General features: G+C 38.1%; 3 protein-coding genes across 6 annotated transcripts; 2 read left to right on the top strand and 1 right to left on the bottom strand.

The window, feature by feature from the left end:
- Positions 1-442: 442 nt before the first annotated feature.
- LOC127803266 (putative B3 domain-containing protein At5g66980) lies at positions 443-3,817 on the top strand. Of its 2 annotated transcripts, none has more exons than XM_052339366.1 (4): positions 443-748; positions 1,562-1,961; positions 2,050-2,192; positions 3,186-3,817. In XM_052339366.1, the coding sequence occupies exons 1-4, from the start codon at positions 671-673 to the stop codon at positions 3,519-3,521; spliced, it is 957 nt and encodes a 318-aa protein (XP_052195326.1). In that variant the 5' UTR covers positions 443-670; the 3' UTR covers positions 3,522-3,817. The 2 variants fall into 2 exon arrangements, with proteins under 2 accessions (XP_052195326.1, XP_052195325.1); XM_052339365.1 differs by having other exon boundaries at positions 2,044-2,192; positions 3,186-3,813.
- A 3,588-nt stretch (positions 3,818-7,405) lies between these two features.
- On the top strand, positions 7,406-18,145 carry LOC127804644 (protein root UVB sensitive 4). Of its 3 annotated transcripts, none has more exons than XM_052341542.1 (10): positions 7,406-8,146; positions 8,718-8,864; positions 9,207-9,353; positions 9,854-9,916; positions 9,996-10,072; positions 10,482-10,587; positions 16,948-17,050; positions 17,142-17,293; positions 17,402-17,467; positions 17,663-17,808. In XM_052341542.1, exons 1-10 carry the CDS (start codon positions 7,667-7,669, stop codon positions 17,666-17,668), a joined length of 1,347 nt encoding a protein of 448 aa, XP_052197502.1. In that variant the 5' UTR covers positions 7,406-7,666; the 3' UTR covers positions 17,669-17,808. The 3 variants fall into 3 exon arrangements, with proteins under 3 accessions (XP_052197502.1, XP_052197501.1, XP_052197503.1); XM_052341541.1 differs by having other exon boundaries at positions 7,408-8,146; positions 17,628-18,145; XM_052341543.1 differs by having other exon boundaries at positions 7,940-8,146; positions 8,718-8,815; positions 17,628-18,145.
- Positions 18,146-19,027: 882 nt separating this feature from the next.
- LOC127804207 (protein JINGUBANG-like) lies at positions 19,028-21,118 on the bottom strand. Its single transcript, XM_052341017.1, has one exon. It carries the CDS (start codon positions 20,755-20,757, stop codon positions 19,399-19,401), a length of 1,359 nt encoding a protein of 452 aa, XP_052196977.1. The 5' UTR covers positions 20,758-21,118; the 3' UTR covers positions 19,028-19,398.
- Positions 21,119-21,274: the final 156 nt, after the last annotated feature.

A 21,274-nucleotide genomic window follows, 5' to 3' on the forward strand; every position in this document is an offset into this window, starting at 1 on the left:
ATAAAAGAAATATCAACTTAAAATTCAAACTCGAATAATAAAAATACTTTATTTTAAATAATATGTCATTATAGAGTTAAAAAATATATATATATAGACCTGTTTTGAGAGTTTCCTAATAGCAACACATATCATAGTTGATCAAAGATAGAGATTTTAAATTTAAATATTATCAAGTATTAAGTATAAATTAAATATAATAATTAATACAAAAACAAATTAATCTAATAATAAGTTCAAACAAATCCTACACTTTAGAATAATCAAATCCAGGACTTGAAAATTTCAAAGACCTATTTACCCTCACACTAAACCAAAAATTCTAAGCTCTCGAACTTATTGACATTGAGTTAATAGGCCCATAATTTATGTAGAAAAAAAAAAAAGGAACTATTTTTCCGTTTTAAATTTGGAAGCAAATATTTCCGCGATCGCCCTCCTTTGGTAGAAGACGTCCGTCTGGTTACCATTACAAGGTTCAGACTTTGGAGGCAGAATCCGTACGGCTTGGCTGGTTCCCAATCCTCCATGCAAATCCGAGACAGCCGTTTTCTTGATTGAAAAGTGAAGACGAATCGTACCAGGATTAAATCAAATATTCTGTCAGCCACCTCTCTCTCTCTCTCTCCACCAAACCCTGATTTCAACCTCTTCCACACCAAAGTCTCCAATGAGGGGGGGAATGGCGGAACATGACGGGAAAGAGTTCTTTAAAGTGTATCTTCCTTTCCAAAGCTCTCGAATGTTGGTAATATTCTTCGTCGATCATGCTTTGTCATTTATGTTGTTTATGCATTGTTTTAGTTTTAAGCCGGTTTCGGGAAAACCAGCGATTGCTGTAGCTGGTGTTCTCTGTTTGGTTGCCAGGAAACGGGAGGAAAATCCCGAAAGAAGAGTAGGAAATAAACACGATAGATACAATTAAAAGTTCTTGTTTTCCCAAAGCGAGGAAGACTGTTGTTTCCTTATTCCTTGAACCTGTGTTATTGACTTCGAGGATAATAGGGAAATAAACACTCTTTAATCCAGGGTTTAATTAACCGAAGGCATCTGGTTTTAATAATTTTTACACTCGGATGCTAATTCCTGTTCGAGGGCACCAAGAGTGCAAGTTGCGTATTCATCAGTTGTTCTTTATGAATTGCATCCGTCCAATTTCACTATCCTGTTGTTAGTTATCGGGAAAAAAACAATAATAATAACTATCCTCTTAGGCCCCTGAATTCACAATTATCCTTTTGATCGTAGAATGAACAAATATTTACTCAATTAATTATTCCAAATCCTCAATATCCTAATTCATTAGGAATCCAGTCAATTCGGTTGTTTGACTATGAGAAAAACAAACCTATTCGACAATTTTTTGCATTAGTCCCAAAATCTTAACAAGTAAGACCTGTGTTTTTCTTGTTTCTTCAATTATTCTTTCACACATTTCCTCATTAACTAATTCGGGCACTATTTGGTTCAAAGAGAAAAGGGTCCTAGATTTTTGCTAATCCTTTGCTTCTGAGTTTCTTTTTGGGGGGTCTCATTACTCAAGTATGCATTGAATCTGCAGCGTGTGCCACCAGCTTTTGTCAAGCACTTTAATGGATCCATACCAAATAATGCCATACTTAAAGATCTCAGTGGAAGACTTTGGCACGTGGAGGTCGAAGAAGCAGAAAATGGGGTGTTTCTTAAAAATGGATGGCAAAGATTTGCTAGTGATCATTTTCTAGAGCATGGGAACTTCTTAGTATTTAGATACGATGGAAATTCCTTATTTGATGTCAAAATATATGGGAATAACGGATGCATGAAAGAAGAAACTTTAGTAAATGAAGACGTGAAACCAGAGATCAACACTGAAGAACAGTCGGAAGAAGAGCACATTTGTCCCAAGCCCACTGGTAGGTGCAAGCATATGTGTCCAGGAGTTGGCATGGGAGGATCTAAACAATGTAAAAGATTTAGATGTGAGTTGTTTTATTTAGGTAAATTTATCCATTTTTGTTTTTCTTGTCAATTCTTTTAAGTCTTTACATACCAAATTTACAGATGCAGGCCTGAGAGGTCGATGTGAGTCAAGGACAATTGCTTCTTCAAGGACTAGCGATGGAAGCCGGGCATCTGATGCATTGCAGTTTGCCGTGCCCGAAAATCCTCATTTTATTGCCTCTGTCCATCCTAAAACACCTAATCTTCTAGTGAGCCATTGATCTTTTTATTATAAAATATTTACTATTTAGTGCATCTCGACAACTAATCTTGGTTGGAAGCTGAAAATTCTGAAGTTAAATGTTAAATGTTGAAGGTTATGCCAATTCCCTCCTTGTGGGAGAGCCTTTTAGTCCCTCCCAAGTAATTGCTTTTCACAATTTGATGTATTTTGGTGGATTGTCTAGTTACAACGGTCATGTGCCAACACATTCACATTCCAAAGTAGCACAAGTTGAAACTGCATGCTCCAGGTGCTGCTGTCTATAGAGTGTCTAGTTAGAACATTGAGTTTCTGTTCAAACTTCTAAAATTTAATATTTATTGCACCGACACGGGAAGGAAAAAAACATTTGATGTAGACCATAGCTTGATACTCAATTCATCTATAAACATAACGAAGGAAAAACTGAATATAAAGTTTGTGCCAAGTAAATGCTAATTAGTTTCCCTTGGTAATGCCCTAAGATGTTCCTACCCTTCTCCTGCTCTGATCTCCAGATGTTTAAATGTTTAAGCAAAGGGCAGCATTTGCATTTTGACCTGCTTCAGAGTGCATATTCATCTCCTTTAAAATATTATTTTTCTTGAAGAACAAAAGTTATTGCATGGAGCTATATCTATTGAAGTTGAAGAAAGAGTTAATCTTGGAGTTTGTTTATGCCTTGCACCTGCAGTCTGATATTTGCTTCTCTCTTGCACCTGCAATCTGATTGTTGTACTAGAACTTTTCCTTTGTAATGATCTCAGTGATATGATTTAAAATTGCGGAAGCTACCTTTTTCTAGACATAAGTACTTGTTCGAACTCGATTGTGAGTAATATTTGCTTTCCGCAAATCTAACTGTAACCCGTACAGACTTAAGATAACCATTGCCATTTTGATTTTTGTTCATTTCTGCGTATCCATAATGTGAATTAGGTTCACACCTGTTCCTTGTTTTGTGCTTACTGATGATTATTTGCATTGACGTTGATGACAGATCATCCCCAGACAATTGATAATTGAACATAGCATCAGAATAAAGCCAGATATGATCCTTCGCAATCAGAATGGGAAGTTGTGGCCTGTGAAAGTTGATTTTCGCAAGGATGGCCGAATGTCTTTTGTGAAGGGTTGGAGGAGCTTTTGGGAGGAGAACGGTATAGGATACGATGACAAGTGCATATTTGAGTTCCTGTTTAACGGGCGAAGATGCCTTCGCAGAGAAATACAGGTGCTAATTGTCCGGTCTAAAGGGAAGGCGAAGGTGAGTTCGAGGCAAGGGAAGCAGAAGCTGCTTTGCTCCGACACCAAGCCCTTTGGCCTGATATCTTGAATTGTTCTAACTTCTGGTGTAGATTACAATTTTCAAGCAACTATTATCTGGATTAGCTGTTGAATTAAACTCACTTTGCATGGACTTAATTTGTTTTGCTATGGAAGAACTGCAATCGTTAGTTCGTTGGCAAATGGAAATATACTCTGCTTATGGATTGATACAAATACAAAATGCGCGCGCAGTGTTTCATCCCTCCATTCTGATGCGCGGCCATGTTGGTTTGTTTCATATTCTTGGTTTGTTTGTGATGATCACCAATCGCTTCTATTCCCAGTTTCCACCATGTTTGGTTGGAATCCAACAGAAATTCATTATGTTGGTTCTGCATTCTGTGTTGTTGGAAAATGTAAAAAATTATTTTATTATTTAAGCAAACACCATATTTAGAGTTTGGAGTTTTTTTTATTTTTATTTTCTAAAATCTCTCTATATGTTTTGTGTAAAAAATAATCTAAATCTTATTTCTTCACTTAAATTTATGACTTTGAAGTCACTAATAGAAGCAATTCTTTTCACCCAAATCCCAACACTACCCTTTAAAGATTAATCTTTATTTAAAATTATGTATATATACATGTATTTACTTTTTAGACCCCTCTAATTTCAAATTAAGAGTTATAATCAAAAGCAAATAGTCTTTTTTGTGCAGCAAATTTCGAACAATTTGGTTTTCAATTTTTGGATAAATTTGTTTGGGTTAAAAATTAAAAGCTCAACGTGATGTTTAATAATTCTACTAAGTTTTTAAATTTTTATTTATTCTATTCGTAATTACAATGTTAAATTAATTTTTTATTGATAAAGATTGCATTGACCTACAAATCTTTTGGGGTAACCAGCCTTGGTTCAAACATTTTTTAAATTTTAAAATTTATTTGACTAATTCCTAACGTGATGCTTTTTTTTTTTTCAGTTTTGAATTTTGAATTTTAAATTTTAAATTTATTTTTAATTTTAATTTTAATTTTAAATTTATTTTTAATTTTGTGTTTTGAGTGTATTTTGAAATTTTTTAAAATACGTTTTTTTTGTCATTTTAAAAAATTATTTTTTAAAATAAAAAACTAAAAAACGTGATTATTTTAAAATTTTAAAAATTATTTTGTTATATTTTATTCAATAAATTTGATTCAAAGTAAATTGTAACCAGTTATTAATAAATTGTAAATTTGATTCAAAGACTTTAAACTATAATACAAAATATAACTAATAATTTAATCGCATGTAATAGATTAAAATTACAAAGTATTTTTAAAGTAATTTTCGATTTGATTTAACTATTAGTTCCATGATAAATTTATTTTTGCCTACAAATTAAAACTTGATGTTAATTTCGAGATTAAAATTATCTACAACATGAGACACTACAGAAAATAATTATAAATTATAAATTACAAAATAACATAACATTGATTTATTATAAAAAGAATCCAAAACCTTAGAAATATCATTAAAAAGGAAAATTAATATAAAAAAATCATATTGCACATTTAGTTTAATATTCAAATAAAACAAAAAAAATTCAAATCAAAAATCAAAACACATAAGATGAGGAGCCACAACAGTAAGAAATCAATCATATAAGGAAGTAACGATTAGCGAAGCACGAGTTGTGATTTGAACGACAGTAGTGGTTGGGGTTGTTGGTCGACGACGATGGGTGCGATGCTTAGCTGTTCGACAATTGAATAGAGGGGGCGGTGATGTCAGACACGATGCAATGGGAGAGAAGGTGGGTGATCGACGATGGCTTGCATAGTCAATGGCGGGTGCAATCAACGACGGCGGTGGCGGTGCCGTGTTTTCTACATTTTGTGAGATTTGGGTGTTTTGGTGAGAAGATAGGACATATGAGAGAGATGGGAGATGGGGGTTTGTGAGATTTGGGGTAGAGGGTGCTCTGTTTCCACATTCTGGGTGTGTGTTTTTTATACAAAAATTTTTTCATTTATGAAAATATGTTTTTGAAAATAATGAAATAAACTCATTTTTAATGTTTTGAAAAATTAAAATCTCAAAACAGGTTGAAAACAACAAAAAGAATGCAGCTTAAACTTTTCACAATTAATTATGATACTATCATGAAAAAACAAAGTTAAAAAAGGTATCATACTTAATTTTTTAAAAAATTAATAATTAATTAGACAAATTTTAAAGTTTGAAGGCTTTCAAGTTAAAAAAATGTAATAAAATGTTTTGTTATTATAAAAAAAAAAATCAAAACTCTACGATTCATCGTATCAACATTTTTATTGCGAGATTTGATTATTCTTATAGAAATCATGAATAACCCATCAACAACATGATGTCTTAAATTTTGATAAATTTTATTTACAGAATTTTTTTTGGATAAATTTTATTAATTAGTTGATCAATTGATTGACTTCCATCTTATACTATAGACGTTACTGGTGATATCATTATTTTGTTAATTTTAACAATATATTTGAATCCACCTCCAACTCAAAGAGAAATTTTAAAAACTGTTTATCATATTCACTAATCGCATATTTATCACTTGAATATTATGCATCTATAGTGTCAATTTTACTATATATGCATTAATTCATTCTACCCTAAAATCCTATGGGACAACTAAAAGTATTATTGGAAATCACCATAAATACCATTAATTTTCTCTCAGTGGCATATCAATACCCATAATATTCACAAAAGTTCAATAAAGAGTTTCAAATGCAAGACAATAGGTCATGGTGACTTCATCATATAAGATAACCACTCGATTAATAAGTTTTGTGAAATCTAATTGCCTATTAATGAAGCATGTAAACCTTAATTTTAGATTTAATGATATTTTGAACCTTGAATGTACAATTTTTAGACCCAAAAAAACATATGTCTGCTATTCCTAGAGTTGTTGTGATTGCAATATGAAGGTGGGTTTGCAAAGTTATCAACAAACACATGATACAAAAATGTTTTACCTATTCCTATTGCGCCATTTACAAAGAATATTCAACTATTGTTGTAAGGATAATGTTAAGTTGATCCTCAATTTTGACACTCATAGAATTAATAATAATTCTTCTAAAATTATAAATATTAAAAATTATTCATGTAAAAAGTGTTTCTAGTTTTAACAAATGTTCTTGTGATTTAACTTCCTTAACATAATTTAAATAAATCCCTTTGTCTTCATCAGGTGAAATTATATAAAGTCTCAACAACTCTTTGAGGCTTTGGCTTGATCCAAAGTTTTAGTTTGAGTGTTATATAGTTCTTAAGAATTTATTGATGTTGATATTGTTTTGCGGATGAATTAGATAGACTTAATTAAAAAAAATTAAGCATTGTTCTATTATGAAAATATGAGACAAGCATGTAAAGAATGTTTTGGTGGCTATAAAATGTAATTTGTTACATATTTGGTAGATATATTTGCAAAAATAATCAACTCATCGTGAATTGTAAATATTTTTACATCACTTCTAGGGTATAAATTTATGAGTGATTATGTTATTAACACTCTTTGGATTACACTTTAAACTATGCAATGTATTATAAATAGTAAAAATATCTCTCGCATCTCATCGTCTCGAGTGAGGAGTATTTTAGTCATGCGCCTCAATATACTGCATTGAGTGAAAGGTTTTTTTAGACATTTTAATTATATTATGTAGTTTAAAGTGTAGTTCATAATGTATTAATAATATTTTTTATTATAAATAATATTATTATTTTTAATAGAAATAAATAATAGTGATGTGATAAATTATGTAAAAATATTTAATTAAAAAAGATAAAAGAATGTTTAATAATTTTTTAAAATAAATTTATAATATTAACTAAACACTTCACGATAAATAGTATTATTATGCACTTTATCATAATTTGTTACATGACGAATCTCACTTTTGTGCGACTGTTTACTCCCAAAGGGCCCACCGGACCATCCCCGTCCGGCCGAAGACAGTACCATCTTAAAACCCTAGGATTTCAAAACGGCCGAAATTCCGCGAAAAGAAGGAAACAAATCAATACGATTGGGAGTGGCGGTTCTGTTCTTCATCTCTGCCCTCTCATCCCTTCATCTATACGAAAACACATACATTTATACACACAAAGCATTTACATATGTACTTGTATATACATCTTTCAGTAGCTTAGATATCGATTCTCTAATGCAATCCACCTTGTATATTGCTTCCACTTCTCCACCATACTTTCAATTCCTGCGGAAACCGAGCGAAGCTTTTTGTTCCGCCAAATCCAGAACCTCTCTTAAACCCTCTACTCTCTCAAACTCGTTCAAGACCTCGTTCTACTGCGAACTCGAAGATGAATGGATCGAAAAACCAGATGAACATGAACCCGCCTCGCCGGCTCCCCTTCCGGTTGTAATTCGTCGGTCCGGTAGCGTATCTCGGTACCACTGGGACGGGGGTGAGTTGAAGTTGGTTTCTGTGGATGGAAATTCTCTTTCTTTGTCGTCCTTCTGTTTGGATTTCGAAGATGGGTTCCGAAGATTGTTCAGGCTCTGTAGTTCGGGTGTGAGGAACTTTTTTCTTCCCCGAGAGGTTACTTGGAATTACCTAGAGTATGTGAAATGGAAGTTCTTTCACAGGGTCTTCAGCTCTGCTCTGCAGGTTCTTGCCACCCAGGTAATTTGTGTGCTTGATATGTACATGTTTGTATATTCGTGTGCATAAAAACAAGTTTTAGCAATAGGGAAACTTTTACATCGTTGATCGTGGCTTACACGATTCATACGCTGTGGAACAGTGGATGGTTATTACAATTCTGAAGATAAGACACTTTTTAGAGTATATGGTCTATAATATTGTCTAGTGAACGTTTTTTGTTTTTAATAAATATATGAAGTTATGAACAATGTATTGACAGAAAAATAGGAATATACACAAATGAAATTATCTAGTTAATGTTAATCTATTTTTTTGATTAATGATGGATGGGTTTTTATGGCCAAAGAACTTGAGTTGTCATTTTTTTTTTCAATGGATGAAATACTTGTAAATGGCTTACACATTTACATTACTAGAGGATAGTTTTAAGTAGTTTATAAGTTAAGATCAGACACTGGAAACTGATGATTTCAATGGATAATTTGATAAGGCTATGTGCTATGTTTCTTTTATTAATTTCTTCTGTCCTCTTGTTGATGAATTGGATATTACTACTACTGCTCACTATATGCAAATGCATTGGTTTTAGGCAATGTTTCGAGCAATTGGAATTGGATACTCTCATTCACTTCCGTCAGCTGCTGCCCTGAACTGGGTTTTGAAAGATGGACTTGGAAGGCTCAGCAGGTGCATCTACACTGCTAGCCTAGCATCTGCTTTTGATACTAACTTGAAGGTGTGCTCTCTTCCACCAAAATGAGGGTCACACATGATCTGCAATTACTGGTGCACAGAATTTGGGAATGTCCAGCAGTTACTAATTTCCCACATCATTTTTGAGTTTGGACCAAAATAGCCTTGTATATACAGTACAAGTTACCAAACTATGTTACCTGTTTTGGAGAAAAACTAACATGCTCTTTATTAAAAGAATAGTGGAAAATGCACAATGTTTTGAAAATATTAATGACTATGAAAGAACTGCAAAAGTAAGACATTCCAGAATATGTGCCCTTGAATTTCATGTCTAGAGTTTTAATGAACAATACTTAATTTTTTCATTTTCTCCTTTTTGTAGAGAGTTAGGTTTTCAACATCCGTGCTATTCAGTTTGAGCATTGGGGTTGAGTTGCTGACTCCCGCATTTCCTCAGTATTTCCTGCTTCTTGCATCTGTAGCCAACATCGCCAAACAAATTAGTCTAGCATGTTATCTAGCAACTGGTGTAAGTATTTTGATCTTCTTAATGCTGCTTTTGTGTTTCTATCACTACAGTTCGAAAGGGAAGCAACATGATATTTCTTACAGTCATACATGGAATTTATAGCATCTACTATATGCAAATTTATTTTTCTATTACCATGTGCAAATTTAAGAAAGTGAACATGTAAACATAATGTTGTAATGCTGTCATTCCTCCTCTATCATGAAGTTAATTAGCCTAATCTGCAGTTTTTCATCATCAAGCATCTACTTCTTGACATGTTACCAACATCAACTAACTTATTAATGTAGTCCTGGACAATAACACATGAAATTTATAGCATACTTATTGCCACCTTTCATTTCACATGCTATTTCTCAACGATCTTAGCTGTAACTTTATGATGTGAAAAAATTCTTGCTCCAAGGAATTGGACATTCAGGTAGCATTTTATTTGTTGGATAATCATAAAGTTGATTTCTTGTCATGTGGAGCCTAAATGTTGTCACATTGAATGGCAGACTGCTGTCCATCGAAGCTTTGCAGTAGCAGATAACCTTGGTGAAGTTTCTGCAAAGTCTCAGGTGCAGGTCCTCATACCATGTTCTTACATTGTGCTTCGATGTTACATGAAATGATCTTTGTTTTGGTTTTTGGTTTCAGATTCAAACAGTGTGCTTCGATAACCTTGGTCTCATGCTTGCTGCAGCTTTGAATATTCTGTTAAGAAATCATGAAAGGTTTTTGCTTTCCATATTCATCTTCTAAAGTCATTTGACATTGCAATTTTGTCATTGTTGAAGTTTATATTCTGTGATCTTCCCAGCCATTTGTGACTGCTAAATTGACCTTATGGTATATCTTCTTGCTTCAATTTCACATTGAAGAATTATTTTGCCCTGCTTGCCTTAAAATTTCCATACATTTCAATGTGTATTACTTAAAAGTTCTTTTTGTTTTTAACTGCCCTCTCTACAAATATGTGTTCAGAGCTTCCAAAAGGTTTTTACTTATAAAAATAAATAAACAAAGAGACCCCAGAAGTGCTTGACTCAAATCAATTCTTATAATCAATGTGCTGATGTGACTATGACACTTTTGCTTTACTTAGGACTTTGAACTGACCCTAATTTCTCAACAATATGAAAGGTTGCAAGCAGGTTTGCCCTTTATTGTGTACCCTATCTTCTCGGCAGTTGACCTCATTGGAATTTATCAAGGGTTGAAGCATGTTCATCTGCAAACATTAACTAAGGTTGGTTTTTTATTCTTGCACTAACCTTACCAGCATTGATATTGTTGGGGGTGTGAGAGCTTTAATGATGAAGTACTTGCTCAGATCTTGCAACTACTTTTTGTACTTCTACCACTCCTTTTTTGACCAGTTTTGCCAAGTGATCCTTTCGCATCTCAACTTTTTGGTTGGTCTGTTAAACATTTTGTGGGTAAGCTCTTGCTGCTCTCCCCACTAAGCAATTGCTCTGAAAATTTTCAATATACCCCCTAGAAACGTTTGGATATTTACCTTTCCCTTGGATAACTTTTTTTTTGTACTTTTACTTGTTTGTTAGTCAAGCTGTGCTTTGGTTTTTTTTACACTGATTTTGTTGTTCATTACACTTGTTTTACTCCCAAAACTGTTGGTAAAGATTGGTCAGTAATAACTTTGCCCTGCAACAGACTGCTGATAGGTCCCGGTTCATTGGACTTATCAAAGAAGGTCCAAGAGGTAGGGGTGGAGTGGTAAAATTGGCTGGCTGGCATAACAGCCAGCCATGTGCGTAAGGGATAGAGTGGGGAAATTGTTGGGTTGTGTAACAACCCAGCAAGCATGCGTAACAGAGTGCGGTTGAGGAGGAGAGAGGGATACATGTAGAGGGTGAAGTTATTGGTTAGGGGGGGAGATGTTGGTATTGAGTTCTTGGGAGAGTTAAGAGCCTCTCGAATGCCCAATTTTCTTGTCATTTTGTTAATTTCTAGCTTGTAGTTCCTTTCGATTATCAGTATCCTATCAATTTGGTATCAAAGCATCATCGATCCTAATGGTGAACTTGACGGATTGAGTAGGAAAAATGGAAGGGAGGGTGGAAAGCATGCAACGGGAACTTGATGCCATGAGGGGTGTGGTTCAATCGGTGGGGAAGAAGGTAGCGAGCTTGCTGGAACAGTTCGCTTGGATGAGAACGAGGTTGGAAGAGCAGGAATGAGAGAGGAAGAACGAGGAGAGACGGGAGCAGCAAGAGAGAGAGAGAGAAAGGGGAAGCGAGATGAGGAAGACCAACCTGCGGGTTCGCCCTTGTCAAGGGAGGGAACGCCGGTAGCTGGAGGGAGAAGTGGCGAAGGGGGCGACTAGATCGATGGTGTCGGAAGGCAGGAGTACTGTGGGAGACGCTGGGAAATACCCATCTTCGAGGGAGATGATCCAGATGGCTGGGTTTTTAGGGCTGAACGTTACTTCATTGTGAACTAACTGTCCAATGCGGAGAAGCTGGAGACAACAGCCTTATGCTTTGAAGGAGCGGCTCTGTCGTGGTTCCAGTAGAAGCAGCGAAGGCGACAGGTGAGGAGTTGGGGGAAGCTTAAGGCGACAGGTGAAGAGTTGGGAGTAGCGGTGAATGGGCTGGCTAATGAGGATGTTACGACCCTAGGGTTTGGCTAGGGTTTAGGAAGTAAATTGGTAAGAAATAGAGGAAGAAAGAGCAGAAAAGGAGTTAAAGAATAGGAGAACAGAAAGAATGGTGGGAGAAGAGAGAAAATCGAGGGAAAGCTAGGAGAATTGAGAGAGGGAAATGAAATTTAATTGTTATTCAAATCATACATTTCTCTAACTATGCCAGCCTCTTTATAGGCTTACAATTGAAGAAAATAATAGAAAATACAACCAACTAACTACTCTAACAGCCTTGCTAACTATTTATACAAGAGTTAGTTATTCTCACCTAATCTCTAAACTTCTTCAATTAGCTCTACAACTTATACGCTATGGATTTCCCCCAATTACAATCATATCCTCGGAGTCATGACAATCCCCACCCTTTCAAACAATTCTTGTCCCCAAGAATTGACAGCTGTTGACCTGTTCTTCATCCAATACCGGCCTTAACAATCTGATTTATTCTTCTCTTTTTTTTCCTGACGCCCCTTCTACTTCTAAGCTTTGTCCCGTCTTCCCTTACATTCTGTTGCTTTTGTTTTTCCTGCACAAACGGAGTGTAAACTCTAAGAATTACCATATCAAGGCTTCCTTCTCCAATTTCAAATCTCCCGAACCAGATGGCTGCAACCTCCTCTTCCACAATATCAAAGCTCCCAAACCATATGGAAGCACCCTTCCCAAACCAAATGGCAGCACCCTCCTCTTCCTTCACCTTCCAAATCTTGTCTAGACCAAGTAACATGGCAGCAATATTATCATAGTGCCCGTTATTAAAATTATTCACAACAACAGGGGAATTTTCTTCGGTTAAAATTACCTTAACCTGTGACCCCTCCGTCTTTTCCAAAACTAAAGGCAAGGAAGCCATTCTCTTAGAATCTGCTTCCTCATAATCATTCTTGCCTCCAGCCTTCAGTTTTTTGCCTTTGGTCTAAGTCTTCATCGATTGCATTTTTCCCTTCAACAACTTCAGTATCAGCTTCCTTAGAATTGTCGTTAAGTAGTTCCAGCCCAGATTTTTCCGTTAAAGCTCCTTTAGCTACATATGGTTCTTTACAAACTTGCGAGCTGCTCTTACGATAACTTTCTGGTGGCAGTCCATGCTTTCTACAAATGGCTTCTAGTGCCAATTCTTGTAGCCTCGCTTTCTTCGTAGCTTGTTCCACTGTAGTAGGGCAGAACATTTTCACACTGAGCCTTAACGCATCGTTAAGACCATTAATGAATCTTGATACAAAGTAATGTTCTGACAAGGCTAGCTGAAGGCTCCAAATCAATGCCCTTAATTCTTCAAACTTCTCTTGATATTCAGTCATTGATCCTTCCTGCTTAAGCTTGTTGAACTCCTCAATCACATCAATCATGTTCTTCTCCCCAAATTGGTCACACAGATCTTTAGCAAAGTCAATCCACCTGACCTCCCCTTCCCTTGTTGCAGCACATAGTCCATCAGCCATCTCCTCTATCCAATTCCTTGAAAATTCACTGCTGTAACAACCTCTTGCTCAGCTTCTAAGGATCTCTTCAGAAATTTATTCCGGTACTAAACATCAGCAACCCAAGCCAATGCAATTGCTGCTTCCAATTCAGCAACCTTAATCCGCTTCAAACATTGCCCTAGCAGTAGCCTAGATCTGAATCATCTTTTTAGTTGCTGCTGAATGGCCTCCAAATCAATTTTCGAAATCTGATCAGTTTGTTCGGCCTTCAAGTCAACCTACTATCAGCTTCCAATCCGCGTTCAATTCCACCTTGCAACTGGTCGCTGGGTTGGATTGCCTAGCCCACTCAATTCCGGTTCATCTTTTCTACCTTCAAGTCGACTTCTCCAAATTGACAACATGAGAATCGTCGCTAGCGGAATTCTGCTTCTGGACGGTTTCCGATTTCAATGGCCCAAAGCTTTGCTTCTCATCACTACTTCCTTCTCGTCGGATTCGATGCCTTTTTCTCTCACCCGATCACCGTCCAAGGCCTGGAGAACCACTAGCTTTTGTTGCAATCTTCTTGGAGTCACTGTCGCCACCCAATCACCGTCCATCGTCTTGCTTTTGAAACAACTTTTGCTGCGTAACTCCTCCTTACCTGATTTGACTTCGTCACTGAGAGCAATAACCTATGGCCGCATGTAGATCACGATCCTCCTGTTCCACATTCGATTCACAGCGGATTCGAGATTGCTCGGACTCGATCGCAATCGCTGTAGCCTCCGATCGCTCCAATCTGCTTCTCTTTGATGCCTTAGTCTACTTCAGTCGTGCCTTCCTTCTCACCTTGGTCACATGCAACGACCAGATTTGGGACTCGATCAAGGACACTTGAGTTTATCGTCAATTCCAGATTGCGGCTAGGATTAGGATCGGATGCCTAGATCTCTTTGCTGAGGAGCGTCGCCTTCAACATTCAAGTCCGATCACTGTCGAAACTATCTTGGCCAATGTCGCCTTCAATATCGAGTGGATGTTTGCTTCGCACGACTTCGCCTCTAATTTCGATTCAATTCCAAGCCAAATTGTACTTGCCTGAAGCAACGGAAATCACCTGGCTCGTCGGAATTAAATGCTTGAATCGCCCTAGCTAACTGCTAAGAACTTCTTGATCACCGCCTTTCAAGAATCGAATATGAATCCAGCTATTAAAGTCTCCATAATCACAGCTGATGAATGATTGGCTCTGATACCAAATGTTACGATCCTAGGGTTTGGCTAGGGTTTAGGAAGTAAATTGGTAAGAATTAGAGGAAGAAAGAGCAGAAAAGGAGGTAAAGAAGAGGAGAACATAAAGAATGGTGGGAGAAGAGAGAAAACCGAGGGAAAGCTAGGAGAATTGAGAGAGGGAAATGGAATTTAATTGTTATTCAAATCATACCTTTCTCTAATTATGCCAGCCTCTTTATAGGCTTACAATTGAAGGAAATAATAGAAAATACAATCAACTAACTACTCTAACAACCTTGCTAACTGTTTATACAAGAGTTAGTTATTTCCACCTAACCTCTAAACTTCTTCAATTAGCTCTACAACTTATACGCTATGGATTTCCCCCAATTACAATCATATCCTCGGGATCATAACAGAGGAGAAGATGGAGGGGATGTAGAAGGGAGTCGACGCCATAAGAGGGGAGGATCAAGAACAGAAGAGGAAGAGCAAAGCGAAAAAGGGAGATAGTCCTTCGGAATTTACCCAGAATTTCGAGGGGTCACTTGGAATCGAAATGGGCAGGGAGTTCGAGGGTGGAATTGGAGGGAATTGGCGGCCGGAAGTGCGGGGAAGAAGGCTGGAGATGTCGCTCGTTGAAGGCAAAGAACTTGACAGCTGGATATTCCGAGTCGAATATTACTTTGCAGTGGCTGGGATGATTGATGAGGAGAAGTTAGATGCAACAACCTTGTGTTTGGAAGGTGTTGCATTTTCATGATTCAAGTGGAAGCAACGAAGACCAAGAGTGAGAAGCTAGGAAGAGTTAAAGGGGCTGCTGAGGAATCACTTAGGATCCACGCAGGAAGGCACGGTGGAGAAGTCGGACGAGTTGCATCTTGAAGGGGGATTGGCGGTTGAGCAGAACATGGTGTCGCGAGGCAGAGTGGCTGCCGTCGACAATGGTGTTAGGGAGTTTTTCGGCTAGGCAGAAGGGCAACCGACAATCGATCCATTTAAAATGCCACAGACGGTCGATCCGGTGATAGCTAAGGAGAGCATCTTGTCGAGGAAGGGGGCGCCATCAACAGTCCATGTTGTCTAGAAAGCTGGTTTGACTCTTAGCTAGGTTTATCAGAAATTTTACAATGGGTTGGTTGATAATGGAGGGCCCCCCATGTATTTTCACCATCATAAGGGGGTGGGTGCCTCGTCCAAGCAGGTCATGATGGTGGTAGGGCAGCATGTTTCTAGAAGTCTAGGACTCAATTTGCATTTTGTTGTGGAGCCCAATGGTATAGACCCAAAGATCTTAAATATTGATGGGAATTTGGGCATGAAAGTTATCTATAGAGGATGGGCTAATGTTGCTCTAAGAAACTTGAAGGTGTGGAGCATGTTTAGGGTGCCAATAGGCTCTTTGGATACACTACCTATAGTTTATGAACAAGACCATCTCTTCTCCAAAATTAAAAAGAGATGTCATTTGATGGTCGAGGTTGACCAAATTCTCAACCTAGAAGGGAAACTGATTGTTCGCAACAAGGTGGAGATCATCAACGAGGTGGAGGAAAGGATTGGGGGGCTGGCATACAAGCGGTCTCTACCCCCATCATATGTGTTAGAGGTGTTCATGCAATGGAAGGGGCTACCCCCATTGGAAGCTACCTTGGGAGCCTTACCTTTTGATTCAACAACAATTTCCATTTTTTCACCTTGAGGATAAGGTGAAAGTTGGGGGGGGGGGGAAATAATGATAGGTCCCGGTTCATTGGAAGAGGCAAGGGTGGAGTGGTAAAATTGGCTGGCTGGCATAATAGCCAGACATATGCGTAAGGGATAGAGTGGGGAAATTGCTGGGTTATGTAACAACCCAACAAGCGTGCGTAACAGAATGCGGTTGAGGAGAAGAGAGGGATATATGTAGAGGGTGAAGTTATTGGTTGGGGTGGGGTGGGGTGGGGAGATTTTGGTATTGAGTTCTTGGGAGAGTTAAGGGCCTCTCGAATGCCCAGTTTTCTTGTCATTTTGTTAATTTCCAGTTTGTAGTTCCTTTCGATTATCAGTATCCTATCAACTGCCTAAAGCACCAACGTCCCTGCCCCCTCACCTGTGAAAGAGGAAAGGCCTCCCACAAATTTTTGGGGTGGGGTGCAGGCCCACCTGTCTGTCCTATTGAGTATGTAGTTGAAGTGACTCACTAAATTATCTTTCATGCATGTTCTCTTAACACACTTTTTATTGAGGATCAAGAGAATTTTCATATTTTCCTTATAATGGTCTGTAGTTGGCAACTTACCATTCCAATTCATGTATTCAGGATAGGCTAGAGATTATAATAAATACATGGATTCAGAGGGATTATGTCCCCTCTCCTGCAGATGTGAGCAAAGAGGAAGGTATTGATTTCCTGTGGATAAAAGGTGAGGCCTTAAAATTTTCCATCACACTGTCTTGTGCTTTTGCACGAGCTATTCAGAATTAGATATAAACATATGGCAAGATGTGTGTCAGGCAGAGGATCATGGCCCATAAGGATTGGTTGCTTAAATCCAAAAAGTCAATTGCCAAGGTTGTCAATGATGACTATGAGATCTTTGAATAACAAGGACTTCTATTTCATATGTTTGGAGACCTTTGGCAGTGTATTGGCAGGAACTCAACGAGTGAGTACATCTGTACATGAAAGAAGCTTTTGGGCTGGACTCTTAACGTAGTCATTTGCAGGAAAATGTTATCTGAATCCTCATATTCTTTCCGTTGTTGATTTACAGCAAGGTCTTGTTCTTTGTTTGCGGGAGGGGGCTGGTACTGCAGATGTCATCATGGGTCTCTTGCAGGTAGAAGACTTTGTTTATGTAAATTCACTTCATTGAACTAGTACCTTAGTGAAGAAACAGTCATTATGTCACATCTGGCTCCCATCTCTGGCTTTTGTCTCAATTTGCTGCACCCTAATGCCTGATTGAATTCATCTGATATGAATCTGTTACCATGTAGGCATGCCATATTCGCAGATCTAACTTATGTAACAGGTGTAAATGGGAGATTGCTGATTCTGATCCGCGGCATTGGCTTGAATTGATTGAATGTAGCAAGCGATGTGCAGAGCAGGATTTTGACATGTTAAACGAGCAGATCTTGGCGTCAGGGTGGGCTTGTAAAAATATTTTATTGAGCACACAGGAGCAAGTTCGATATACTTTGGTAGATGACTGATACAAGTACATAAGAGAGTTTTTTTTTTTTCCTTCTTCTTCTATGGGCGTGGTGAATGAAATCAATGTGACCATGTTCAATGGAAGACTGGATAAGAGCTTTGATTCTTAAAGAAGAGTAAGACAATACATACTGATGTTATATGAACAGAGCCTCAGCTCAATTACAGAAATTTACTTGAAAGTATCCTCAAAGAAGAGAGAGATTTGTTGAACATGTAAAAAAAGTGTTGCCAAATTCTGGATGCACCAATTATATGAATAACAGCAGCTAAATATGGCTATCGTTTTGCCAGAATATCTACATTTCTAGAAGGGCTTGTCTATCCTCATTACAAGGCTGCTGATATAAACTTGTTTTTTTTTTTTTTCTCATCCTTTGAAATTCAACCCTTTTTTTGTAGCGAGTGAAAGTGTTAATAGCAATGATAAAGTTGTTTCCTTATAATCACATGTTTGAGTCGGGGAAATAACTGTTTAATTTTTTCTTGCAAAAAAATAAAGGCGGCTGCATGGAAAAAAAATCTCTTGCAAGTGGAGATGATTGAATGGCTTGGCGGGATTCTGAATTACTTTGACTTCTTGGTTGGTTTAAATATACGTATGTATTTATAAGTTTTGAATTGTTATTCCGAATTGGATGTATAGTCAACCGAAGATCGTAATATCATTTCATCTACTTGTACGACTTTTGATTACCGGTGCCGTGGCCGAGTTATCTCTTGATGTTAAAAGAGAAGACTTTGGATGAAGAGTCAATTATACAGCAGATTATTTGGATAATATGGAAGCTTTAGACATTTAATTATTATATATATATTAATTCTGCGTTATTTTGAAGAGTGTTCTTCGTTCTATTAACATAACATATACATAGCTAGGAAACAAAACGATCAACATGGAGAATTCTTGTAGTTTTACTCCGTGGCGATGATGCAGTTGACGATGATAATGATTGCATAAACTAACACCAAGGGATCAATCATCAACGGAAATTAAGGGGTTTCTAGGTGAAACCATTGATTTGATGCAGACAACGTTGAAAATTGTGCCATGCATCTCAACATTCATAGATCGTCAAATTGAATAAACCAAAAGAAACTTGTCTTTCGACTCTAATAAAAGCCTTCTTCCTCTACCCATTTCAGGTTAATTTCATTTCATTGAATGCCATGCCCCATGTCATGCAACCAACAATTTCGCAGGGGAAATCATCTTTGTTCATACGTTAAAGATTACAATTAAGTTTGAATATCACTTTCAATCAAACAATCAATGAGAAGTACACCAATATATACAACAAAAATTAAAACTTAAAAGCCTTTACAACCTAATTTTTTTCTTTCTTAATATTACATAATCCCTCCATCAGGGTTTGTTTCATCTTGTATCGATCAATTGTTACACTTAAACTTCTTCCGCCGGTGGTTGCCTGTCCATGCCCAACATTTCCGGCGAGACTTCCCAATCTTCGCCGGCTTGTCGGGGCCGCCACTGGCACAAGGAAATGCCAATCGTCACAATTTAATAATCAAATATTCACGAAGTTAAATTTAAATTTCTTTCCCTGACATTTCTGGCGAGACTCTCCAAATCTTCACCGACTTGTCGAGGCTGCCACTGTACACAATGCAACACCGGTCACCCTCCCCTCCTTGCCGGTCCTCTTCCACCGCCAAGCACTTCACCGGACCGCCGTGGCCGGTCAGCACAGACAAGCACACATGATCGCCCCCTAGCTCTCTCATCCACACGCATATTTTCGTGTCAGCCGAGCCACTGAAAACCAAGTTCCCCGCCGCAGCCAAGCACAGAACCGCCAGCTTGTGGCCTCTCAGGACGCCGCCATGGGAGAGGAAGTTTTCCCGCTCCCAGAAGTTGACGAGCCCGTCCGACGAGCCGCTGTAGAGAACTTCGACCGATGGGTTAATCACCAATGCAGTCACCGCAGGGTCTTGCTTGAGAAGAGTCTGCGAGAAGAAGTGTTTGGTCCGCTTGCCTTGCATCTCCCTTCGCCATACTTTGACAGTTCCATCGGCCGAGCCCGTGAAGACTAATCCATCAAAGCCGGCGACAACCGAGTTTACTGCATCGTCATGAACCTTGATCGATTCCAGGCACTTGGAGTTCGAAATCCTCCAAACCTTCACCGTTTTGTCCCAGCAAGCCGAGTACAAGAGGGTCCGGTCTTCGCTCAAGCTGAGGCTCGAAATGGCGTCGAAGTGTTTGAACCAGACCTCATTACGGTTTCTTCTCACTTCAACGTAATTGCCAGGGTTGATGGAGCTTTTCACGTAATCCTTCAACGTTGGTAGAGTTCCAACCCGTTTGTGCACGCCAGGGTTCTTCAAAGAAACCTTCCACGAGCGGATTTTGCCATCTTGGTGACCGGTGAAGATCCTTTCACCCGCAATAACAATGGCTTTAACCAGGCCACTGTTGGACTTGAACCCTGAAAATTCTTCCTGGTCCTTCCATACCCGGATGTTCTTGCTGTCAGATCCCGTGTATAACAGATTACGACAAGCGGCTAATGAATATACGTGGCCTTCTTCGCGGACAAGGGAGCCGATTAGGCTGATGGAAGAACAGTTAGAACAAGGCTGAGAGACATGGGAGGACCATGGAGACTTTGATGACGGAGGTGTTTGGTCCCATGGAGGTGCCCAAAGTGGAGAGAATTGCTGCCATGAGAGCGGGTCTGGAGGAGAGCTATAGAGGTTTGTTAGAGGATCAGGTCCATGGAAATTAGAAGGAACTGGTTCAGAAGAAGCATTGCTGAAACGGAAGGAGTGTTCTTCATGGGTATCATTCGGGTCAGACTGCAATAGGTTTCCAAGTTTTATTGGTCCCTTTGAACTGTTGGTTTCTGTGATCATTTTGCCTCTTCCTTCAGTTTTGATCATCTTCATCCCCCTAAATTTCCTCTGATATGAAGAAGAAATGATGTGCTAGCTGGTGGTGAAGGAACAACTAACAAGAAAAGTAAAAGAAAGAAAAAAGACGAGAAATTAAATTAATCACAAGGAGAGCCGAAAGTACGTAAATGGTCAAGGAAGGGGGCGAAGATTAGATAATTAATCAAAAGGTTGGAGAGGGAGGGGAGCGAAGATTAAATAATTAATCAAAAGGTTGGAGAGGGAAGGGAGCTGTCGAGAGAATCCTTGAAGGTCCAAATATAGTTTCATATGTAATAATAATAATAATAATATAGTAATATAGAGAAATGGTGAGATATCTTAACAACGTGTGATCATAAGGGATAGAGACGTGATCCTCAAGAAACAAATTAAACGCGCGGCGGAAGTTTCCAAGGCAACTATTATTCGGTGCGACTTGGTTCTCCAAATCATGTATGGTCGATGCGATATGACGAGCCATGTCCACACCAGCGACTCAAGGAAGGAAGCCGGGACAAAAGGCTTTTGG

This window comes from Diospyros lotus, chromosome 6 (genome assembly GCF_014633365.1).
Source record: "Diospyros lotus cultivar Yz01 chromosome 6, ASM1463336v1, whole genome shotgun sequence".
NCBI lineage: Eukaryota > Viridiplantae > Streptophyta > Magnoliopsida > Ericales > Ebenaceae > Diospyros > Diospyros lotus.

Bases quoted from the DNA above. Each gene is read 5' to 3' on its own strand.
- LOC127803266 (XM_052339365.1), top strand. From the start codon at position 671: ATGAGGGGGGGAATGGCGGAACATGACGGGAAAGAGTTCTTTAAAGTG. The intron at 749-1,561 runs GTAATATTCTTC...TTGAATCTGCAG, and splicing joins TCCAAAGCTCTCGAATGTTG to CGTGTGCCACCAGCTTTTGT. The intron at 2,193-3,185 runs GTGAGCCATTGA...CGTTGATGACAG, and splicing joins CTAAAACACCTAATCTTCTA to ATCATCCCCAGACAATTGAT.
- LOC127804644 (XM_052341541.1), top strand. From the start codon at position 7,667: ATGCAATCCACCTTGTATATTGCTTCCACTTCTCCACCATACTTTCAA. The intron at 10,073-10,481 runs GTTTTTGCTTTC...ACAATATGAAAG, and splicing joins CTGTTAAGAAATCATGAAAG to GTTGCAAGCAGGTTTGCCCT. The intron at 17,051-17,141 runs GTGAGGCCTTAA...GATGTGTGTCAG, and splicing joins TGATTTCCTGTGGATAAAAG to GCAGAGGATCATGGCCCATA.
- LOC127804207 (XM_052341017.1), bottom strand. From the start codon at position 20,757: ATGAAGATGATCAAAACTGAAGGAAGAGGCAAAATGATCACAGAAACC.